This window comes from Leguminivora glycinivorella, chromosome Z (genome assembly GCF_023078275.1).
Source record: "Leguminivora glycinivorella isolate SPB_JAAS2020 chromosome Z, LegGlyc_1.1, whole genome shotgun sequence".
NCBI lineage: Eukaryota > Metazoa > Arthropoda > Insecta > Lepidoptera > Tortricidae > Leguminivora > Leguminivora glycinivorella.
Window position 1 is genome coordinate 33,927,519 of NC_062998.1, and position 25,243 is coordinate 33,952,761.

The following is a 25,243-nucleotide window of genomic DNA, read 5'->3' on the forward strand; positions in this document are numbered from 1 at the left end:
CCAAATTGGTCATTAGTTTTCAAACACCCTCGGATACCTATTTGACGACACCCATGACGACTTTTGTGTCAAAGTGACAGTCAGCAATGTCAGATTCCAAATTGGTCATTAATTTTGGAATCAGCACCCCTAAAACCTATTTTACGACACCCATGACGACTTTTGTGTCAGAGTGACAGTCAGCAACGTCAGATTGAACATTGGTCATTAATTTTGGAATCAGCACCCCTAAAACCTATTTTACGACACCCATGACGACTTTTGTGTCAAAGTGACAGTCAGCAATGTCAGATTCCACATTGGTCATTAATTTTGGAATCAGCACCCCCTAAAACCTATTTTACGACACCCATGACGACTTTTGTGTCAAAGTGACAGTCAGCAATGTCAGATTCCAAATTGGTCATTAATTTTGGAATCAGCACCCCCTAAAACCTATTTTACGACACCCATGACGACTTTTGTGTCAGAGTGACAGTCAGCAATGTCAGATTGAACATTGGTCATTAATTTTGGAATCAGCACCCCTAAAACCTATTTTACGACACCCATGACGACTTTTGTGTCAAAGTAACAGTCAGCAATGTCAGATTCCACATTGGTCATTAATTTTGGAATCAGCACCCCCTAAAACCTATTTTACGACACCCATGACGACTTTTGTGTCAAAGTGACAGTCAGCAATGTCAGATTCCACATTGGTCATTAATTTTGGAATCAGCACCCCTAAAACCTATTTTACGACACCCATGACGACTTTTGTGTCAAAGTGACAGTCAGCAATGTCAGATTCCACATTGGTCATTAATTTTGAAATCAGCACCCCCTAAAACCTATTTTACGACACCCATGACGACTTTTGTGTCAAAGTGACAGTCAGCAATGTCAGATTCCAAATTGGTCATTAATTTTGGAATCAGCACCCCCTAAAACCTATTTTACGACACCCATGACGACTTTTGTGTCAGAGTGACAGTCAGCAATGTCAGATTGAACATTGGTCATTAATTTTGGAATCAGCACCCCCTAAAACCTATTTTACGACACCCATGACGACTTTTGTGTCAAAGTAACAGTCAGCAATGTCAGATTCCACATTGGTCATTAATTTTGGAATCAGCACCCCCTAAAACCTATTTTACGACACCCATGACGACTTTTGTGTCAAAGTGACAGTCAGCAATGTCAGATTCCACATTGGTCATTAATTTTGAAATCAGCACCCCCTAAAACCTATTTTACGACACCCATGACGACTTTTGTGTCAAAGTGACAGTCAGCAATGTCAGATTCCAAATTGGTCATTAATTTTGGAATCAGCACCCCCTAAAACCTATTTTACGACACCCATGACGACTTTTGTCTCAGAGTGACAGTCAGCAATGTCAGATTGAACATTGGTCATTAATTTTGGAATCAGCACCCCTAAAACCTATTTTACGACACCCATGACGACTTTTGTGTCAAAGTAACAGTCAGCAATGTCAGATTCCACATTGGTCATTAATTTTGGAATCAGCACCCCCTAAAACCTATTTTACGACACCCATGACGACTTTTGTGTCAAAGTGACAGTCAGCAATGTCAGATTCCACATTGGTCATTAATTTTGGAATCAGCACCCCCTAAAACCTATTTTACGACACCCATGACGACTTTTGTGTCAAAGTGACAGTCAGCAATGTCAGATTCCAAATTGGTCATTAATTTTGGAATCAGCACCCCCTAAAACCTATTTTACGACACCCATGACGACTTTTGTGTCAGAGTGACAGTCAGCAACGTCAGATTGAACATTGGTTATTAATTTTGGAATCAGCACCCCCTAAAACCTATTTTACGACACCCATGACGACTTTTGTGTCAAAGTGACAGTCAGCAATGTCAGATTCCACATTGGTCATTAATTTTGGAATCAGCACCCCCTAAAACCTATTTTACGACACCCATGATGGCTTTTGTGTCAAAGTGACAGTCAGCAATCTGAGGTACTACATATTTGTAATCTGAAAGTAATCAAGTCAATAATTTCAGTTATTTTGAATCGACTATGATTCCGAATTATTGGTAATAGTAATTATTGTATAGATGATTAATGATTCCTTTACATGTAATGGTAATTTACCGTTTCACTTGATTACATTACAAGTAATCTGACACCCAGTAGTGGATTACAAAGTAAAATCAAGTAATCGTGTAATCCGGAATCGATTACGATTTCCCCATCTCTGGGTTTAGTTATATGGTTCATTGGTACTGGTGACCACCATCTGGCTCCATCATCAGACCCTGAGTACCACCTCTTGTCAAAGGTCTTGTTGAGACGAACCCAACGAGCCTAAACACGAAGTCGTTTACTTACATGGTTCACTGGTACTGGTGACCACCTTCTGGCTCCATCATCAGATCCCGAGTACCATCTTGATGTGTCTTAACATCTTGACCGTATTGTATTTTTACATATTTATCATCATAACGTTGTAATACTTTAACATTCAAACATAACAAAATATTACACAAGCAAATATTTACGGATCTAGGATCAAATTCGTTGGTCGCTGTTTACACACACACAATGCGAGGATAGCCCGTGTATAAACAAGGCGTCCGACCCACACAACGATAAATATTCTCGACGTTTGCGATCAAAACTCGGAGAGCGAAGTGACATACGTCTCACCTCTACGAGCTCCGGCGCGGCACTGAAATCGCAGGCGTCCGTCGCCGGTCAAATAGCGACAGGAAGGCTAGTTTTCAAAAAATTGGCAAAAAATCATTATATAATATTATAACGACAAATGGATAACAGCAATTTAAGCAGATTGTACAGATTATTTATATACTAAAATAACTTCGATAACATGTAGATTTTCGGAGAAATGATCACTTGTTTCAATGTATTTTCAAGACAAAATTGAGTTCGTTTTACTTTCAATTTCTCAATTTCAAAGGATTAAATGATAAATATTGTTTAATGGGCCTTAAGTACAAGATATTTGGAACTTAAATTTACCTCATTTATGAGAGTGAGCTTATCAAATTGTAGATAATAAGAGCTCCGAATTCTGTGCTTCACGCGGTTTTTCCTAAACGAGCATCAGGAAAACAATCATTACTAATTGAAAAAGCTTTTTTTTTCATATGTTTTTTAATTAACCGACAATTAATAAGATGTTCTAACTGAAACAAGTACTTTCACTGTCTTTTAGTATGAGTAAAGTGTACAATTTTGTCGATAAATATTGTGCATTTTACAATATATCGCCTTTTTTTGTCATAGCGCTCTTAAATGCCCTAGGTACTCTATATTGGCTTTCAGAAAAGAACACTTGTTACGTCGCAACACTAATCCAAATTGACTTATTAGCTCTAACGTCCGTTCAAGATGAATAAACGCGTCCGAAACCGATTTCGAAGCTAACAAAATATCATCAATGTATGCTGTCGCAAATTCAAATCTCGATTGATCTAACATCATATTCATTGCTCTTTGAAATACTGCCGGACCGTTGGCTAAGCCATAGGGCATCTTTTTATACTGAAATTGTCCGAAGGGAGTCACGAAGCTAGTATATTGTTTGCTATCCGGATGCATTTTGATTTGATGATAGCCTGCCGCCAAATCTAACTTCGTAAATACTCTGTCATCACTCAACCTATCCAACTGATCTTGTATGACTGGTAACGGATAAGTAACGATCCTTTTTTGTAATTTTATTTAGTTGACGGTAATCGACACACATTCTGTATTCTCCCGACTTTTTTGCAACTAATATGACCGGGCTGGCGTATGGCGAGTTACTGGGTTCAATTACATCTTTATCAATAAGGTCTTGTACTATATTGCGAACTACTTCTTGTTCCTTAAGGGACATTCTGTATGGTCTATGATAGAAAGGCACTTCTGTCGTTAATTCAATTTTCATTTCCCCGTTACATTTATTTGAATTAGGACCGGAATAGTCGTCAAAGCAATGACTGTATTTTTGTAGTATACTCTCTAGGCGAGAAATGTCGTTACTATCTAAATCCAAGTGGGTTTGTTTATTTTCGTGTGATTCATTTACTTGCGCTCGAGCTATGCAACGTTGTGAATACATAGTAAGTGGTTCTGATTGTAAATTAAGCACGTTAATATAACCTATATTGCAGAAAAAATCCGTTGTTTGTTCTGGAATGTCTATCTCTTTACCTAACTCCCTGTGTTCAGACCGGTGAACTTTTATACTACTAGTATCTGTATCAACCTCTTCGTCTGTGTAAACAATGATTCGATTTAAGCCTTGAAGTATTACTGTGTCGTGGGGAATCTTAAGCTCGATTTTAGAAACAGGAACTTCTGCCGCTTCCGTGCAAGCAAATGGAAGTTCTTGGTTGAATTCATTTTCCATAGAGAAAGTTAAAGTATGAGTGGTCTTTTTTACACAAATCCCTGGCATTTCGCTAAATTTTCGACCAATAATCATATCAGTTTCTTGCATATCATCTGGAACTACGAGAACTGGAGTGTTCATACAGATACCATCTACACTAAGGTTAAGCATTGCTTCACCTTCCGGAATTGTGATTTTGTTACCGTATCCTACAATGTTAGAACGCGACTGTGTTTTGAACGGCAATGAAATTTTGTTAGCTCCTGATAAGGTAATTGTGTTGCAAGCACTGCCTAAATCAATAAACGCTGACAAGTCATGTCCATTGGCCACAACGGTTTTGAAATATTTACGATCTGCCTGGTCTACTGCCTTAATGTTAAACAACTTAGATTTTTTTTCGCGGTTATCTTCGGGTTTAGTGTTACTGGCGGGGGAAACTGGTGCTGCCTTCTTAAGACTATAACATTCGTCTCGAGTATGACCCGTTTTATTACAATAAGAGCACTTTTTAGACATTCTACAGTTTTCTGTTTTATGTCCTAGCTTACTACAAGTACCACAACGCAGATTATCTTTACACTGAGATGAAATATGACCTCTTCGACTACATGTGAAACATTTTGGTCTATTATCAGTAACCGATTCAGTGTTTTTGGCGGAGTTTGGCAAATCAACGGCGGAATCAGTTAAATATGTTAATAAACTTCGCGTATCCCTACACCCTGTACCACGAGCTCCTGCCTTTAACAGTGGGTCGCCTAAAGTAAAGATTATTACATCGCATATCATATCGTCATTTAGTTGGCATAATTTACCCTGAGACAACTTTTTATAATAAAAGTCAATTACCTTCTCGTCCTTGCGTTTGGTAACAGTCACGAAGTCGTGTAGCTTGGCTGCGAGTCCTCGTCCAGTTGGGAAGTATTCCTCCAGTTTTTGCTTCCATTCCGCCCAAGAAAGTGTGATATCTTGCAGATGTCCAAACCATAAAAGCGCGTTGCCTTGTAAACTCGCAGTCATATGGTAGATGAGGGTCTTTTCGTTCCAGCCGTAGATGTTTGCGAGCGACTCAAGCCGATGTATCCATGCAGTCACAGAGAAAGTGTTGGAATTCCCGTCAAATTTTGGTACATTTTCAGGTTTCCCAATAAATCTGACATTGTTTCCAAAGTCTAACACGGAAGGTCGATTTTCTTGAATAATGATTGTCCCAGATTGGTCGTTGTCCAAATGATGGTGCTGGGATGGCGTATGTGTGATACGCGTAGTCGACGCTACCGCATTGTTTGGGGTAGCACTTGGTTGAGACGTGGTTATATCAGTAGTGGGTGGCCTCATTGTTTGACCATGTACAGCTTCAAGTATTGTCGGTTGATGGTTTAAATTGACAGTATTGACACTACTGGATGTACCTGCCGCTGCCGTTACGGTCTCTGGTGCGTTGTTTCTTCCTTGTTCAAGTAATTGCTCCAGCATATGTTCCAATCGATCCAATCGTTCTTTGTTATTAGGTGGTCGTGGTTTTCGAGGCTTTTTAGCAGGTGGTACTGTGACCTCTTCCACCTCTCCTTCACTGTCGAAACTTCGACGCCGTCCAGGTCTTAATTGCTCGGATCCACTACTCATGGTTACTATCTACGTCAATTATAGACACGAAGCACTAATGAGGCGTGAGATAACTAAAGAACACTTCTGAGATATAAATTAGGTTTATTTTGCAATAATACTTAAAGTACTAAGTTATGAGCACTTGTTTATTCTTTGAAGATTCAACATCAAAAGAGGGCGATTACAAGTAACAGTGGCTTATATAACTTCACAGCATGAATAACTGGTTCGAATGAATGATTGAATGATGTCACTTGAAATGTCAATCACATTACTAATTTGTCTGAATTACAAGTTTTAGAAAACCGAAAATAATAATAAATGTCATCTGATTAATTAGTTCAGACAACACCACGACAAGTGACATCACACATCAACATAACAACAATCAATTTAATCATAATTTGCTTATAATTAACAATAATAAAATACACATGTACTTACGCAGTGTAAATAAAATTCATAGGTTAAAATTAATCTTGCACCACATATAAACTTTCATTTTTTTATTTCCTTAGAAGTAAAATTTTTGAAAGTCGCTTATTACGTCAAGTATACAATATACACGTAGCTTAATGTAGAAAATTCAAGTTTTTAGCTTTTATAGACCCGGAATATTTCAATTCTACTAATGCTCATATCGAAACTTTAAGTCGGTCTGGCGGATGGTTGGGTCCATCCGATTGGTCTGGCTGCTTACAAACGGTCTAGTTATAGGTCCCTGCGTATCATATATCAAAATCAGGCTTGAGAAAATGAGGTAAGTTAGAGTCGTTTTTTGCCAACTTTGTCGCGTCTGGTAAAAGTTATGGCCGGCGGAAACGGTCTGGCATTGATGATAACCAATTTCTAACAACGTGCTCTAACACATATATAAAAATCAGCCTTGAGAATTTAAGGAAAGTAAGCACTTTTTTTTTCACCTTCATCACTTGATAGCAAAAAATTGGCCGATGGGCCGAACTAGAAAATATGCACACATTAAACGCCGATGTGAACTCTACATTGTCCCAAAGTTTCATCCTTGAGAATTTGAGGAAGGTCTGGCGGGCCTGGGCTCTTGATCTATTATTATCGACTTCAGTTATCGATGCCTGCCTCATCCCTATAGTTTGAGACACACACGTGCGCATTTAGTGTCCGTACACACTGTGTTTCTACGAAGTATTTCCATGTGTGATATGTCTGTGTGCATCATAATGAGCATGTGTTATTTTTTTATCATAATGTGCGTGTGTATTGACAATAATATTTTTTGCATTTGTGAGTACTCCTTTACATGTGTTATTTCTTCACCTGCCGCGAATCTTGGCAGAATTATTTGTACGTAGACGCAACATGAAGGCTACTCCAGTCTATATTTCCTCCGAGGGCTCGCTGGATGTTTTGGTGACCGTGCACACTGATCGGTCGCGGTCGCGGTCGCTCGACTGCGGACGTCCGCGTAGTATGTTCCTAGCTTGAATCACCGTATGAGGACCGTACGGCACCAAGGTCATCCACATACTATTCTGTAAGTGGGAGCGAGAAAGGAATATCTCTTTGTCGTTTCCACTTACAGGATAGGAATTGAAAGACCTTGGTGCGGTACGGTCCTCGTACAGTCATGTGTTAGCACTATTACACACGCCAGCACCACACCGCCACAGTATAATAAAAGATTCGGTCAAACTGTGTTTAAAAAAAAAAATTAAATCCAAATAAAAATAAATGCGGTTTGATACCTTAGCGTAAGGTGCTTTGCGCACACTAGCGTCCCCCCCCCCCACCTGACGCAACCCCCCTTTTACCCTAAAATATGTCCCAAAATTTTGTTTTTTTTTTTAATTTTTGGGGAAAGTATACATTTTAGAAAAAAGTTGTCAATGAAAGAAATAATGCTCATGAAATTCCAAAGAAGAAAGGTCATATAATATTTTTTGATATCGTGCTCTATTTTTATGTTATATAAATACATAAAAGGCAAAGTCCTGAGTGACTGACTGACTTAAATCAAGGTAAAGCCCAAACCGCTGATGCTAAAGAATCCAAATTTGACACGTAGGTTACTTATAAGGTCTACGAACCCGGTAAGGAAGGAATTTTCAAAATTCATCCCCTAAGGGGGTGAAATGGGTGTAAAAAATTCGTATGAGGATCTACCGGATTATGCGACGTTCTTGCCAATGTCACTTTTTCCTATTCGCAATTCTGGACAATCTGAATTCTACGCAATTAGTATTTCACCTCATTCGCAATTGTGGACAGTCATTACTTGTGAACAGTGGCGATTCTTCCTGTTCGCAATTCTGCACATTTTTAATTGCACACAATAGTTTTTGACCTCATGCGCTAATGTGTACAGTCATTATTTGTGTACAGTAGCGATTCTTCCTGTTCTCAATTCTGCACAATCTAAGTTTCACACAATAGGTATTTCGCCTCATTCGCTTCTGTACACAGCCATTATTTGTGTACAGAATAGTTTCTTCCTATTCGCATTTCTACGTAATCCGAATTCGACGCACTAGGTATTTCATCTCATTCGTTATTGTGCACAGTCATCATTTGTATACAGTATAGTTTCTTCCTATTCGCAATTGTACGTAATTCGAATTCCACACAATAGGTATTTCGCCTCATGCGCTATTGTGCACAGTCATTATTTGTGTACAGTATGATTTCTTCCTATTCGCAATTCTACGCAATCTGAATTCGACCCATTAGTATTTCACCTCATTCGATTTTATGCACAGTCATTACTTGTGTAAATTAGCGATTCTTCCTGTTCGCAATTCTGCACAATCTCAGCTTCCTCAATCTCCGCAAACAATACCATGACAAATACGAACGTTTCCATAAAAATACGAAGGAAAAGAACTACATCTGTCATTATTTAGTAAACATTGACCTATAGTCAGCAAACGTTCGATTTAATCATTTTTTTTACAAGATATTGATATGGTGACTGGTTAGATTATTTTTATTTTGAAATTGGGTGTCAAAATTGAATACAGTGCTTGTGACAACGCCATCTGTAGCATGACACCTAAATATTATTTTTTCTGAGTGCGTCTAACGGTAGTTAATATTAATAATGGTATATGGAGCTTTGCCTATGCTAGTGCGCCGTGGAAGGCACTTTCTGCGTTTCTATTTGTGCGTGTTTGCGGGGACTGAGGAAGCTGAGATTGTGTAGAATTGCGAACGGGAAGAATCGCTAATTTACACAAGTAATTACTGTGCATAAAATCGAATGAGATGAAATACTAATGGGTCGAATTCAGATTGCGTAGAAATGCGAATAGGAAGAAACTATACTGTACACAAATAATGACTGTGCACAATAACGAATGAGGTGAAATACCTAGTGCGTCGAATTCGGATTACGTAGAATTGCGAATAGGAAGAAACTATTCTGTACACAAATAATGGCTGTGTACAGAAGCGAATGAGGCGAAATACCTATTGTGTGGAACTTAGATTGTGCAGAATTGCGAACAGGAAGAATCGCTACTGTACACAAATAATGACTGTACACATTAGCGCATGAGGTCAAAAACTATTGTGTGCAATTAAAAATGTGCAGAATTGCGAACAGGAAGAATCGCCACTGTTCACAAGTAATGACTGTCCACAATAGCGAATGAGGTGAAATACTAATTGCGTAGAATTCAGATTGTCCAGAATTGCGAATAGGAAAAAGTGACATTGGCAAGAACGTCGCATAATCCGATCTACCTTTATTTTGAGAATATGAGCTTGAAACTTCGTGTAAAGACTATAAAGGTAAAATTACAATGGAAAGAAACTAATTTCAGCGTTTTTGGATTTTTATCCTTTAAGAGAGTTAAAATGAGGCTGGCTGAAGTACCCAAGTAACAATTTCTGGTCCTATAGTGGTCGAGAGCACCAAATTAAATCACATTAAATGGTCCTATAAATAGTCTATATTGGTACTGTAGAGCCGATTTGGCGCAATTATGCAGCCATTTAGTGATATAATAGGGCTATAGCAGTATCATCCGTGACGTTTAAGGTCTATAATGGTGATGTGATGATGACTATTGTGCTAATTTGTTGACATAGAGGACGCAGTAACGCTATTATAGTATCAATTTATGCTATAGTAGCATTTGAGATTCCGTTATACAGGTTTTTTGTTCTGTAATAGCAGTTGCCGTCCCTTTTAATGCGAATGAATGAAATTTCTAAAATAATTTAATGTGTGTAATATTTAACAAAAACTGTTCTAAACGAGGAACTTTATGAAAAGTGGCGTGTGAACTTGTGAAGTTTAGTGTCAATCAAAATAATTTGATTTCGTATAATTCCATCATTACTGCAAAAAGGTATGCGATGGAAATTTTACCGTTAAAAGAATATTAGTTTAATGGAGTATTTTAAGTGCGCCCTCGATTTATACCTGTTTTGAATAAAATAAATAAATATAATTTAATACAATAAAATTATTGGCACCATAGTTTCTACTATGGATCCAAGAAGTAAAACATACGCTTTTATAGTTCGACTATGTCACTTATCATACGCATTCACTGCCATAAGCCCGCCATTGTGGATTCAATTAGGGTTGCATGAGACTTTAACTATGATCCAGTTTAACTTATAAGTTCTTTATATAGAAAACAATACTTGTTTTCAATGTTTTACTATAGAAAGATCTTCTAAACAGTTTTTTTTTATAAAACATATAGTAAACTCAGCTATAACGCTATTGTGTTTTAAAAGAGATACCGAAACCATTATTCCACAGTTCTGTGACATAAAAGAGTAATTGTGACGTATACGGCGATGAGATATAAAAGGCATTAGAAAACGACTATTAACGCTTTTCAAAGCTATATAAACGTATCCTGAAAACTTCATTATACAGCAAAATAGCTCTATAATGGTATTCATATCACTACTACAGTGTTAAATACTGTAGCAGTGTTTTCCAAAGCCACTATATCCCAAAATAGTGGTATAGTTAGGTTTTAATTTCTGTTAAAATACGACTACTAAAAATACTATAAGCGGCTTGTTGGGAACCTTAATAGCGCAAATTGATAGCATAACAGTGATTCTTAACACTATTATACAATAATATTGTTCTTTAGTAGGTTATTTGATCCTGTTATAGACCAGGCCTATAGCGGCTCTATAAAATGGTGATATAAACGTTTACATCACTTCCTAATAACACCTATTAGCTGTATAACACAACAACTATAGCAGCTTGTCGGGAACCTTAATAGCGTAAATTGATTGCATAACAGTGATTTCTAACACCATTATATAATAATATTGTTCTATAGTAGTCATATTTGATCCTGTTATAGACCAGGCCTATAGCGGCTCTATAAAATGGTGATATAAACGTTTACATCACTTCCTAATAACACCTTTTAGCTGTATAACGCAACAACTATAGCGGCTTGTCGGGAACCTTAATAGCGCAAATTGATTGCATAACAGTGATTTCTAACACCATTATATAATAATATTGTTATATAGTAGTCATATTTGATCCTGTTATAAACCAGGCCTATAGCGGCTCTATAAAATGGTGATATAAACGTTTACATCACTTCCTAATAACACCTTTTAGCTGTATAACGCAACAACTATAGCGGCTTGTCGGGAACCTTAATAGCGCAAATTGATTGCATAACAGTGATTCTAACACCATTATATAATAATATTGTTATATAGTAGTCATATTTGATCCTGTTATAAACCAGGCCTATAGCGGCTCTATAAAATGGTGATATAAACGTTTACATCACTTCCTAATAACACCTTTTAGCTGTATAACGCAACAACTATAGCGGCTTGTCGGGAACCTTAATAGCGCAAATTGATTGCATAGCAGTGATTCCTAACACTATTATACAATAATATAGATCTATAGTAGTCATATTTGATCCTATTATAGACCAGGCCTATAGCGGCTCTATAAAATGGTGATATAAACGTTTACATCACTTCCTAATAACACCTTTTAGCGGTATAAGCTTATAGAGCTAAAAGGTGTTACTGGAGGCTTTTATACGACAAGTGGTCACGCCGAAAACCTTTATACGACATCTATAGTAGCTTTTGGCGTCGAAAACCAAAATTATAGCACTAAAATGTTACTTGGGTATGTATGGGGTATGAAGTTTTATTTCAAGCAATAGGCTTGAAACTTGGTAAAAAGGTACTTCAGAAGGGCAAAAACTAGTAACTTGATAAACTTTGTCAAAATTCTGAAATTAAACCACTAATACACATATGACTATTTCATTAAGTACTGAGCTATATCGAACTTCAACAAGATAATGCACGAATATGGTAAGTGCTACAAAAAAATGCATATAACTTTTTTGTCTAAAATTTAATAAGAATTAATTCTTTCATAGACACTTTTTCCCTAACTCTGACACTTTTCTGAAAAATGAAGAAAAACCGTAAAACGGGACCTATTTCGTGCTAAAAGGGGGTGTTGCGTCAGGGGGACGGTAGGGGACGCTAGTGTGCGCAAAGCACCTTACCCTAAGGTGTGGTGAAAACCAATTTTTCAGTTGAAAAGGGCGCTATGAGATGTTTGTAAGGTTGCACTTTTAGCCTCACATATTTCGAATTTTCACTGTGCATGTGCTATACATTGGTTTTTAGAAACAAACATTTTAAAGCATGGTACAGATTCCTCCTACTTTCATTTCACTTAGGTACTTATTTGTTAAACTGATTTCGATATTCCTAGCACGTTAATTAAATAATTATATATGTAATAAATTAAATTAATTATATATAATTATATAAGGCCACATTTTTGGTTGGATATGATACCTAATGATACGATCGCTACCTGTGTAAGAACAAGAACCTATGTATTTTTGTTTGGTATGCGATTTATTTATACTCACAGACATCTCTGTTCGTCTGTACTATACATATCTACAAACTCATATACCGATTGCTAATAGTGAGCAAAGCGCCTTAAGCGAAAGTGTTATTTCCGATTGCACATAGTTCTTACGGATCTCTCTTTTAGCACAGCTTTACTGGCACCCTAAGATTAATCTTTTGTTAGGAATTAGGCCTCGGGGCGCGGGCGCTGGAGGTTTTGCCGGTGGAAGGCGGAGTGCACTTGCCGGGCTGGGCTCGGCGGGACCCACACAACGAGCGCGGCCGCCGTCCACTGTGGACCTACTCTGAGCCGCATCGCGCACCCACAACCGGTACCACACTCTCTTGCGAAACCCGTCATCAATATACTGGAAACATGAGGTTCATACTCCTGTAAGTACTTTATTATATTTATTAACTTTAGAGGAACTTTTATACAACACCCTAACAATTCGATTGTTTCATCTAAAAAAACTCTAATTACATATAATTTGTATGTGAATTGCATAGTTGGTGCATAAGTGTAGTTACAAATGTAGTGCGAAAAGATTTGACTTCGTATAGCTGCGGAAACGTGCGAACGTGTCATGCTATTTCAGTCGGTCTCAGTACAAGATGTACTGACATTGAGTGAACTAGCATGGCAAATACGAACGTTTCCCGAAAATACGAAGGAAACCCTTTTCGCACTACATCTGTACATCTATTATATGACAATCGACATGTCGAATATAAGTATTAGCACTTACTTTTATATATCCAACGTGTGGGTTTCATATCCAAAGGTAGTAATCCCGCTGGGCGATTGTATTTGCGATATTGTGTTTCTATGTGCAATTGTGCATACTTACCTAAAATATTGAGCTTTCAGGAACAAAACGATGTGATCTTGCCTAATATCATTTGATACGCAGGTACCTTTACATTTTAAACCTTTGTTTGTGTGTGTAGGCTCCACCTTCCTCCAAAAATTTCAGCAAAGCGAACAATTAGTAGTTGAGGTTTGAAGGAGTGCCATGAAAAAAAAAAACCGGCCAAGTGCGAGTCGGACTCGCCCACCGAGGGTTCCGTACAAACTTTCTTTCAAACTACCTAGTAAAAATAATCTCATATAACTCTAATGACTTGACTAGAAGACAAAAGTATAGGCACTAATGAGTATTATAGTGTATAGCGCCATCTCCCGGTCAATTTGCTAACTAATTTGCGCGACCTGGTTTTTCAGGGATAATTCTTTATAATGTTAACCGATTTAAACAGTTTTTACTTTATTTGACAGAAGATGTGGTTTACGTAACATCTCGTATTAATTTGAAGTACGATATACATCCGCAAGGGTGGGTAAATTGAAAGTAAAAATCTAAAAAGTTTTTTGTAAATTAAAAAAAAGTATTCAAAATACAAACACGATTATATTTTTCCTGTAATATATAGCATAAAACCAATGTTTACTAAAATTTTCATAATTTTTCGTTGGTAAACTTCGGAGATAAGGGGGGGGGGGAACGGTATTTTTTTTTTACATTTTCCTTCAAAATTCTTTTTTTTCCACAACAAAAAAATTATAAAAAATAGCTTATTTACGTTCAATTTGAGCTCTTTCCAACGATACCCCACTTGACCTAGTAACTTGAAATTTACAGTTTGCCCCCCTTTCATTTTGGCCATTTTCTACAATTAAAATTAATATATTTAAAAAAATTATACTTTCTATTTGTAGAGGTTTACAATGTTCACAACTATTCCAAATTTCAAGTTGATAGCATTAGTAGTTCTCGAGATATTTAGGAATGTGACAGACGGACAGACAGACGGACAGAGTCGCACCATAAGGGTTCCTGTTGTACCTTTTTGGTACGGAACCCTAAAAACCGAATCGTTTTCATAAGGATTTCTGTAACAAAATTCAAATTTCAAAAGTTAGGTCGCGGGTTTAGAATTTAAACTGGCTATGACGCGGCAGGCTAATTTGTAGAGCTAAAACCCTAGATATAAGTGAATTATAATCCTCAGTAACGGAAATTAATACTACTAAATATTCATTGGGTATTTTGAAAAACTAGTACCTACCTATAGTTTTTTAAAGGTAAAATACACAATTGTTATGAAACTTATGAATCAGGCGGCGTTTGCAACACAGTATAAAGTGTGTAAATAAATATGCAGAAAAGGGTAGGAATAGGAATTTAGAACCGGTAGCTTACGAGCTCAACGCTTTACGTCACGACTAGTTGGTTAAATGTCGTACTTACCTACCTATCCAACACCATACGCACCTACACACTATTTATAACTTACTAATTAATGCAATTAATGCCTGTGTGGTGACGGGTTAAGAATTTCACCACCCCCTTTCTTCCCGTGGGTGTCGTAGAAGGCGACTATGGGATATGGGTTAAATTGTGGCGTAGATGAGAGGCTGGCAACCTGTCACTGCAATGTCACAGTTTCGTTTTCTTTCAACCCCTTATTTGCCAAGAGTGGCACTGAAACTTTAGTAGTTTCACGTGTTCTGCCTACCCCTATATGGGATACAGGCGTGATTGTATTTATGTATGATGTATGTATGTAATTAATGCAAACGAAACAATCAACTACCCAAGAAAATTAAAAAAAAAAGTGAAAAAATGTAATACATTTACCGACCTAGATTATTTTGTACAGTCAGCTGCAGAGAAAAGGATACCCACTTGCATACAAATTTCTATGTAGGGGCGTATACTTTTCTCTGCAGCTGACTGTACCTGAGTCAGTACAAAGTTTGAGCACTCAACGGAGATCAGACAACTGCAGACTATTTCACCCGAAAAGAGAAACTTTGAGTTGTGGAACTATTGGAAACCCTGAACTTAATTGTAATATCTGAATATTATATGTACCAAAGACATATATATATAACTCCGTATAGACAGATAAAGTCTAAGGAAAAAACGTACCTCAGTACCATACAGAAAAAGGTACGGTGACCTAGATGGCATTACACCTTTGAGGTACACTCAGCTAGATGGCGCTAATTTTAATATTTGACATTTTAACACATATCAAGCTAAGAATATTATATGGGCCAAATTGTCAAAACTAAGGTTCAAAAGTTTTAAGCCTGTGTCAAGAGATGGCAGTCTATGCACTGTGATTACACATTTTACTTCGAAAGTAACTCTCTATAATACTCGATCCTCTTTGTATGTACTTACCGTATTTACCATTGGTAGAGACATAATAAACTTTCATAACCAGGCAGGTACCCACTTTAATATTATACATATATAGGTATTTCGAGTTGACTACAGAACCCTAAAAAATCTGTCAGACTTAATCCCAGAGTGGATTACAAAAAAAAATAATCAAAAAGGTGGATTAAACTGCATTGTCGTATTTAAATTGATATAATTTGTTATTTCCTTTATATATTACTTTCGGCATACTTACCCATAACATCATATTGGAATAAAAATTGGAAAACACATTTTTTCATAAAATCACTCACGGCTATCTACTTGAAACTACTAAAGTTTACACAAATATACCTAAAGTTATTTGATAGGTATAATGTAACTTCAAATCGTAAATGTAGCCCACAAAAGACCTGACACAGCTAGCCAATTAATTTTCCAATCAATTGAGCGAAACTAAAACCGGTTAGATTAATGTACCTGTCTCATGACGAAAGTTTAGTTCGCGACCTACGATTAAGTAACAATATTGTTATCCACCCGAGCTGCGGGGATTAACAATATTAACATTACTAACAAACAAACTAAACTAATAATATTGAGTTTAACACCCCAAAAAAAACATCAGTAACACCCATTGCGTTATCCCGGCACTTGTCGCGACTCATGGGATCCTGGGGTTTTGCTTTGACAATGAATCCCAAGATTTAGGCACTTAGATCTCTAGGTCACCGATGGGTGACTGCTGACTAGGCCCAAAAAATAATCTTGTACCAAAAAAAATCTTACTAGCACTCCTTTTGCTTTGTCAGGTAAAAATATTACAATAGGTACCTACCTATCTTAATAAGGGGCCTAAAACAGCCTGGATACATATGGGTTTATGTCATTTATTTCATAAGCGCTTATGTATTTGCAACAGTCCATGTTTACATATGAACCACTCCATTTTCTCCTTTTTCAAGGTGATGTAACTTTTTGATGACATGATGACTCTAATATCACTTTATCTCTCAAGTGCATAAATTATTTATTAATTCTTAGGTAACTTTATTAAAGTAGGTAGCTATTTTTTAGTATAATATACTTGCATATTCAAATATGATCTGCCAGACTAGGGTTTGCTCCCGGGAAATACCGGTACCGAAAGTACCGGGAATTCCCGGGATTTTTGATCAAGCAAAGAACCGGGAAATCAACTTGAAAAATCCCGGTACTTTCGGTACTTTCGGGAAATACTTTTTAGTGACTTTTTTGCTAAAAAAAATAATTATTTTTGTTTATATTATTTATACAGTTAAAAAATAGGCGTAGGTACAGTAACACGCGCCTACTAATATTTAATAGCGGGTGGCAGTGGCACACTGGCTGCCGAAGCTACCGTGATACCCTAGCTAGTCCCGCTAATCGGTAGTGGAGTTTTTTATTTTTGGTGAAGTTTTGTTATATTAATTTGGGTATTTATTTTTTCTCTCTCAATCTTACTTCTCATTTGACTCATTTCTCTACATGTTATAAAACAGAGTCTCCCGACGTGTATGTCTGTGTGTTCATCCAAAAAGCTCGATGTGCTCAATAGAGCGAGGGGATACTTTACTCCGGGGCAAAGACTGCTCTTGTACAAGTCGCAAGTTAGACCCCACATGGAGTACTTTGGGCAGGAGCACCTGGATACCAGCTTGGACCCTTTGACTCGATCCAGAGACGCGCTGTACGAATTGTCGATGATCCCAAACTCACAGGCGGTATTGAACCCTTAAGTCTAAGGAGAGACTTCGCCTCCTTATGTGTGTTCTATCGTCTGTAGAATGGGTTCTGTTCTGAAGAACTGTTTGATATGATGACAACGGCCACTTTTCGTCATCGTACCGCTCGCCATCGACAGGGCGCTCATCCACACACCTTGCAACCTAAATGGATGCGCACCGTGCGGTTTCAGAGTAATTTCCTCCCACGAACGCTCCGGCTGTGGAATGAGCTCCCTATCGAGGTATTCCCGATGAACTACAGTATGGGGTTCTTAAAAAAAGGAGTGTACAAGTTTCTAATGGGTCGGCAACGCGCATGTGACACCCCTTGAGTTGCAGGCGTCCATAGGTTACGGTGACCGCTTTCCATCAGACGGGCCGTATACCTGTTTGCCACCGACGTGGTATAAAAAAGGCCGTTTTTAGAAATTTTTGATTGGCTTTTAAAATAAAAATAGCAAGAAAATCGAAACGGTCCGACACAGATAAAAATAATAATCTGTGTTCAAAAAATCATTGCTCCATCTTCAAAAACTAGGGAGGAAATAGTCGAGAGCGTTTGTATGGAGAATTGACCTGTATCGTATCGTCTTAAGGTAATATACTAAAAGTGTACTTAAAGAACACATTTTTATACATCTTATAAAGTGACCTTGGCTTGTTGTGATTCAGGATTAGCTGCAGAACATTGCAAAATCTAATCCAATGTATTTAGTGTTAAAAATTGTACGAAGATCTTGCTGCATCGAAATATGTCCTCTGCGACCCCACAATCAGGTCAATCAGGTTTACCTTCTATAGGGTTTTCGTTTTTTAACAAGATAAATGTTGAATAAAGCTATGGAAATGGCTAATACCTATTGTCAATATATCGCATATAATAAATTTACTAATCTTGACGTTCAGAGAACCCTTTCCAGCGTTCGTGATCAACTGATGACTCACTCTAATTTTATTTCTTTAGTAACTATAGCGCTAACAGAATACCAACGATATAGGTTTTTCTTACTAACACCGGCTACACACATTCCAATGAATTACGCATACAAGTTCAGAGTGACAGATTACCAGCCCCGCGCCTACATCATAAGTGAACCCATATCCCACAGTCGACTTCTACGACACCCACGAGAATAACCACAAAATTAAAAAACCCCCGACCTCGACATAGTGGCCCGATTTTCATGAAACAAGGCTAAGAACACTAAGGACTAACTCAGCTTTCAAAAAAAAAAACTAAATCTAAATCGGTTCATCCGTTCGGGAGCTACGATGCCACAGAGAGACACAAACACAGACAGACAGACACGTCAAACTTAATAACACCCCGTTGTTTTTACGTCGGGGATTAAAAACGGGAGTGAAATATGTTCATTAATTATCTCATCAATTAATGTTGCGAAGTTTTTCAATGTTGACGATGAGGAAGACAAAAATATACGACCGGTAATTGATTTCGAGGAAATTATAGCAAGGTTTAAGTATCGGTTTATAGAATTTTTAGTGCACCGTCGCGAACGAGTTGGTATAATGAATGCAGCCAACTCTACCGGCTGACCTCAATTAACAAACATTGTGGATTAAATTTGTCTTGATATTTTACATGAGTCAATATTAAATTCCAGGACAAAATACTTCTAGGTACTTCCTATGTGTCATACTTTCTAGCGGTGACATGGTATCATATGGAATCCAAAGCTACATCAAAAAAATGTACGAAAATTGTTCTAAATTGTACGCTAATTAAAAAAAAAAGTACTACACGCATTTACAAGAAAACAGTGATCAAAATGTCACCGCTAGAGAGCATACTTTCTGGCGGGCGCTATCTATTTCACTATGTATAACAGTCCAGTTTTTAACTTTTTTATGAATCAGAAAAAATGTACGAGAATTGTACTAAACTGTCCGATATTAAAAAAAAAATAACTACACGTATTTACAAGAAAACAATGATTTATATGTCACCGCTAGGAAGCATACTTTCTGGCGGGCGCTATCTATTTCACTGTGTAACAGTCCAGTTTTCAGCTTTTTTATGAATCAGAAAAAATGTACGAGAATTGTACTAAACTGTCCAATACTTAAAAAAAATAACTACACGTATTTACAAGAAATTTCACCATGCCAACTGGTACGGTCAGCTACATATTAGGTAAATATATTTACCTGTATTAGATTTCGACCTGCGTTCTTCCCAAGTAATTGGACAAGTAAGTGGAAAAGTAAGATATTATATACGAGACTGTAAAGGCTCATTTGATTCTTCGAAAACAGATAGCAAAATTGCGTTTTATCCACAAGAGTGCAAATTAATTTCATACAAATTTTTACTTGATGAAGATAATTATATATATAATCATTATGCAATAGGCCAATGGTGCCCCTGACATGCGTAGAAATAATTACAAGTTTGTTCTAATAAATTGTTTTAGATTATTGCTATGTTACTATGCAACAAAAATACGTGCACGGTAGTGCGCAGGCCAAGTTCCAGCAACAGGCGGCGCACATACCGTGCACTATTTACACGAACCGTTTCGACCCACTTTTGACCATCTGTAGCTCCTGTTCCTATCGGCTAATTGTTCGCCTAAATAAGGGTTGAAATGCAATCCAATGCCATGGTTAGATGCACTTTAAACTCGATCATAATCGTCTTCATCAACAGCCGGATCCACTGATAAACATTTGCCATTCTCAAGACTCGCCAGCGCTACCACACACAGTCCTCCATTCCAAAATACTTCTAAATTTTAACTTTGTAGGTTAATTTAATTATTTGTATAAATAGATTAATTTAATCTTATAAATAATTACGTACAGCATGAAAACCTGCCAAGGTCAAATTTAGAAGTATTCTGAAACGGAGAACTGTGTGTGGTGGCGACTCTTGGGAATTTCATACATTCAGAATGCGCAAATGCATTGTCACTTCATAGTTCATCCGGCATTAAATTTCACTAGCGTCATTTCGGTCATTTAACCCTTAAATGCATGACCTTGACGAAGATTTATTCAAATTTGAATTTTGACATGCTGTCAATAGAGTTAAAAATAGATGATGCATATATACATCACTATGCATTTAAGGGTTAAAAAAAGATAATTAATAAATAATAAGCAATAAAAACAAACGAGCCACCTTTCCAAGATCGTTATAAAGTATTCTATCAGGAAAACTTTACCTACACAATTAGCCGATAGGAACTTGGCCCCCTTTTTAACAAATATGTTTTTGGTGGGTAGCACGCCGCCCTTATACCTGTGAGTTTTACCGCTTACGTAAGCGACTTATATAAAACTTTCAAATGTTAATGGTTTTTGTAAGCAGCTTACGGTAAGTTTTAACTACTTTCGTAAGCTAAAAACTTTCAAGTGTATACGAGTTTGCTTACAGAAGCGACTCACAGCTTATCGAAATAAACTGATAAGTTTTGGCCTTACGAACTAGGGCGGTCGTTTTTTTTTTCATTTCAACTTTGCTTGCTTGGAACAATGTACACTTTCAGTAAGTTGAAAACCACAAAACTTCCGTAATAACTTACGATAAGTTTTTCATAGGTGTAAATGGAACCATCAGTCGCTTACTAAAGATTTACGTAAGGCGGCCTAAATGAAATCCATTAATTTATTCATAATATTAATGATTCAAAATCATCATTTATACACAGGTAAATTCTATCAGCCAGCAGACATCAAGTTAAAATTTGTATGAAATTACTTTGCACTTTGTTTTCGAAGAATCAAATGAGCCTTTACAGTCTCGTATATAAATAGCTATAGATATCGAAACATTACTTGGGAAAAAAACGCAGGTCAAAATTGAATACAGGTAAATATATTTACCTTATGTAGCTGACCGTACCAGTTGGCGTGATGAAATTTCTTGTAAATACGTGAAGTAGATTTTTAAGATTGTCGTGTAATTTAGAACAATCCTCGTTCATACTTTCTGATTTACAAGAAATTTGAAACTGGACTGTTACATAGTGAAATAGATAGCGCCCGCCAGAAAGTAGGCTTCCTAGCGGTGACTTATAATTCATTGTTTTCTTGTAAATACGTGAAGTTATTTTTTTTTAAGTATCGGACAGTTTAGTACAATTCTCGTACATTTTTTCTGATTCATAAAAAAGCTGAAAACTGGACTGTTACACAGTGAAATAGATAGCGCCCGCCAGAAAGTATGCTTCCTAGCGGTGACATATAAATCATTGTTTTGGGGGCGTCCATTAATCGCGTCATACGTTTTTGGCTTATTTTAGACCCCCCCCTCCCCCATGGTGATCTTTGGTGATATTTTCAGGACCCCCCCCCCTGGCCAATATGACGTGTAATTTTTTGGCAACTTAAGTAGACTTTTTTCCAACCCACGAATCAACCAAATCTTGGCGCGAAATTAAAATTTTCTATGAGAATTAAACCTTCGCCCCGTCATTTTTAGTGCGTTATCACATTATCCAATCCGATATCGGATGTAGGACCGATATACCCTACATTTAAGCCGCCATCCGATATCGGATCGGATAGTGTGAAAACGCACTTAAGGTTCCGTACCTCAAAAAGGAAACCACTGAACCGATTAACTTGTTTGGCACACATATGTAAACTTGTGACCCAAAGACGGTCATGTAATTTAAATAAAATAAAAAAAAAAACAACTATATACACTTTTGGGGGGTAAAAGTGAAAATTAGAAATCAAAGTTTTTTGAAATAGTTGTTTAGCGTGTTACATATCAAATGAAAGATCGTTAATTGGGCCATTTTTTTTTCATAGTTGTCCACCGCACTTTTTTTATTTGGAATTTTTTATGTGCTTTCCACTCAGAATCGCGAGCTCTTTCAATCCTAATAGGAGTAAAAACCGGCCAAGAGCGTGTCGGGCCACGCTCAGTGTAGGGTTCCGTAGTTTTCCGTATTTTTCTCAAAAACTACTGAACCTATCAAGTTCAAAACAATTTTCCTAGAAAGTCTTTATAAAGTTCTACTTTTGTGATTTTTGTCATATTTTTTAAACATATGGTTCAAAAGTTAGAGGGGGGGACGCACTTTTTTTTCCTTTAGGAGCGATTATTTCCGAAAATATTAATATTATCAAAAAACGATCTTAGTAAACCCTTATTCATTTTTAAATACCTATCCAACAATATATCACACGTTGGGGTTGGAATGAAAAAAAAATATCAGCCCCCACTTCACATGTAGGGGGGGTACCCTAATAAAACATTTTTTTCCATTTTTTATTTTTGCACTTTGTTGGCGTGATTGATATACATATTGGTACCAAATGTACACGGACGGACGGACGGACGGACGGACAGACAGACATGGCGAAACTATAAGGGTTCCTAGTTGACTACGGAACCCTAAAAAGTGTCCCAAGGTTTTTCCCTATTCCGTTACCAGTTTTTCATACATTTTGTATGGCGGTAACGGAATGGAAGGTATAAAAAAAATTTGGAAATCTTGGGACATTTTTTTCTCCTATCAATCAATCAAAAGACCTCGCGATTCTGAATATGAATCGCGTAAAAAATACCCCAGTAGGGTGGACAACTTTGAAAAAAATGGCCCTTATACGTATTTCAAAAATATATGTTTTTAATAATTTTCAGTCAAGTAATTTAAGAAAACAGGCAAAAATTACCATTCCCTTATCTCCGAAACTAATAAGCATTTTTTTTTCATTCCAATCCAACCCCAACGTGTGATATGTTGTTGGATAGGTATTTAAAAATGAATATGGGTTTACTAAGTACAATCGTTTTTTGTTAATATTGATATTTTCTTAAATAATCGCTCCTAAAGGAAAAAAAAGTGTCCCCCCACCCCTTTCACTTTTGAACCATAAGTTTAAAAAATATGAAAAAATCACAAAAGTAGAACTTTATAAAGACTTTTTAAGAAAATTGTTTTGAACTTGATAGGTTAAGAGCGCTTTCAAAAAATCTGCTTGCTCGCATTTCGACGCCGGCGGCGCTGGCGTGCGCCTGTGTGCAGACGCACACTATAACCAGAAGCATAACGATTGTAGCCTGCGGTACAGACATAGCGTGCGATCCTCTTCGAACCAACCTTACGTGCGGCTAGAGCGAAAGGGATAGCATTCATGGTCGGTACCGCCACGCCGTCAGTAGCGTTGCGGACTAACCATTATTGATACTTGCGTAAAAACACCACCACATATATAACATATTTGCATACATGATTTCGTGCATAAATACTTGACCTTTTAGTTTAATTATTAAACTTATCACAGTTTTTTTTATTAAAACGTGTGTAGCCTTGGAAGAAATAAACTAAAAAACTTTTATAATATAATAAATTGTGTATATAATATTGTCTTCTGTCACCGCGATAGTTACTCATGAAATAAATTTATGGAATCAGATTATATCGCGTATAATGAATATAATCCGTTTTATTTATTTATTTATTTATTTAAACATTATTGCACATAAATAAAAAAAATGTACAAATGGCGGACTTAATGCCTAATGGCATTCTCTACCAGTCAACCATCGGGCCAAACAGAGACAAGTAAAAATGGTGCAAAGAGAATGAAAAATAACAGATTAGAATTAATCGAAAACAGCTGAAGTACAATACAAAATAGTGATAAAATACATAAATAAAAATATTATACTTAAATACTTAATAAACTTATTATATAATTAATACATACAAATATTATATATATACTAATATTGATGGATGCTACTCGAACTCTTGTTTCAGCAGATACTGATGTACCAACCGCTTGAAAGCTAACTTGCTTGGGGCTTGTCTGATATTGAGAGGGAGCGAATTCCAGAGACGGCTCGCCTGGACAGCAAAAGAGTTAGTCATAAACCCAGTGCGGTGAGCTGGAATAGAAAGCTTAAGAATACGAGATGTACGCAGCTCACCGCCTGGACGAGGGGTGTCAAACAGGAACTTGTTTTTTAGATAGATAGGAGCAGAAGGCTCAAACAGGATTGAGAATAGGGTGCAGATAATCCGTTTTCTTAGTTTTATTTCATTTTGTATATGATATGTTTTCTACGTTCTTTTCGGTGATGGAAAACATCGTGAGGAAACCGGACTTATTCCAATAAGGTCTAGTTTACCCTTTGGGTTGAAAGGTCAGATGGCAGTCGCTTTCGTAAAAAGTAGTGCCTACGCCAAATCTTGGGATTAGTTGTCAAAGTGGACCCCAGGCTCCCATGAGCCGTGGCAAATGCCGGGATAACGCAAGGAAGATGATGATGTTTTCTAGGTACATATACAGAGTGGGGCCTGTAACAAAGGCGAAGAATTGAACTCTAGGTTATTCTCCTTATACTGATCAACATTTGTTCGGCGACTTTTAAAAATAACTTGTATTTTGATTTTTATCACCCTTGAAAGTTTTTTCTAAGAGGTAATGTATTGCGAATTCTGTTAAGTCTAAAGTGTGACAGACAACGTCAATGACAACA

General features: G+C 37.0%; 1 protein-coding gene across 1 annotated transcript in view; it reads left to right on the plus strand.

Moving 5' to 3' along the window:
* Positions 1-25,243, plus strand: part of LOC125241837 — a 43,024-nt gene that overhangs the window by 3,274 nt on the left and 14,507 nt on the right. Inside the window, exon 2 of the mRNA XM_048150489.1 lies at positions 13,042-13,250. Coding sequence (XP_048006446.1) covers positions 13,042-13,250 — 209 coding nt within the window. The remainder of the gene's footprint in view (positions 1-13,041; positions 13,251-25,243) is intronic.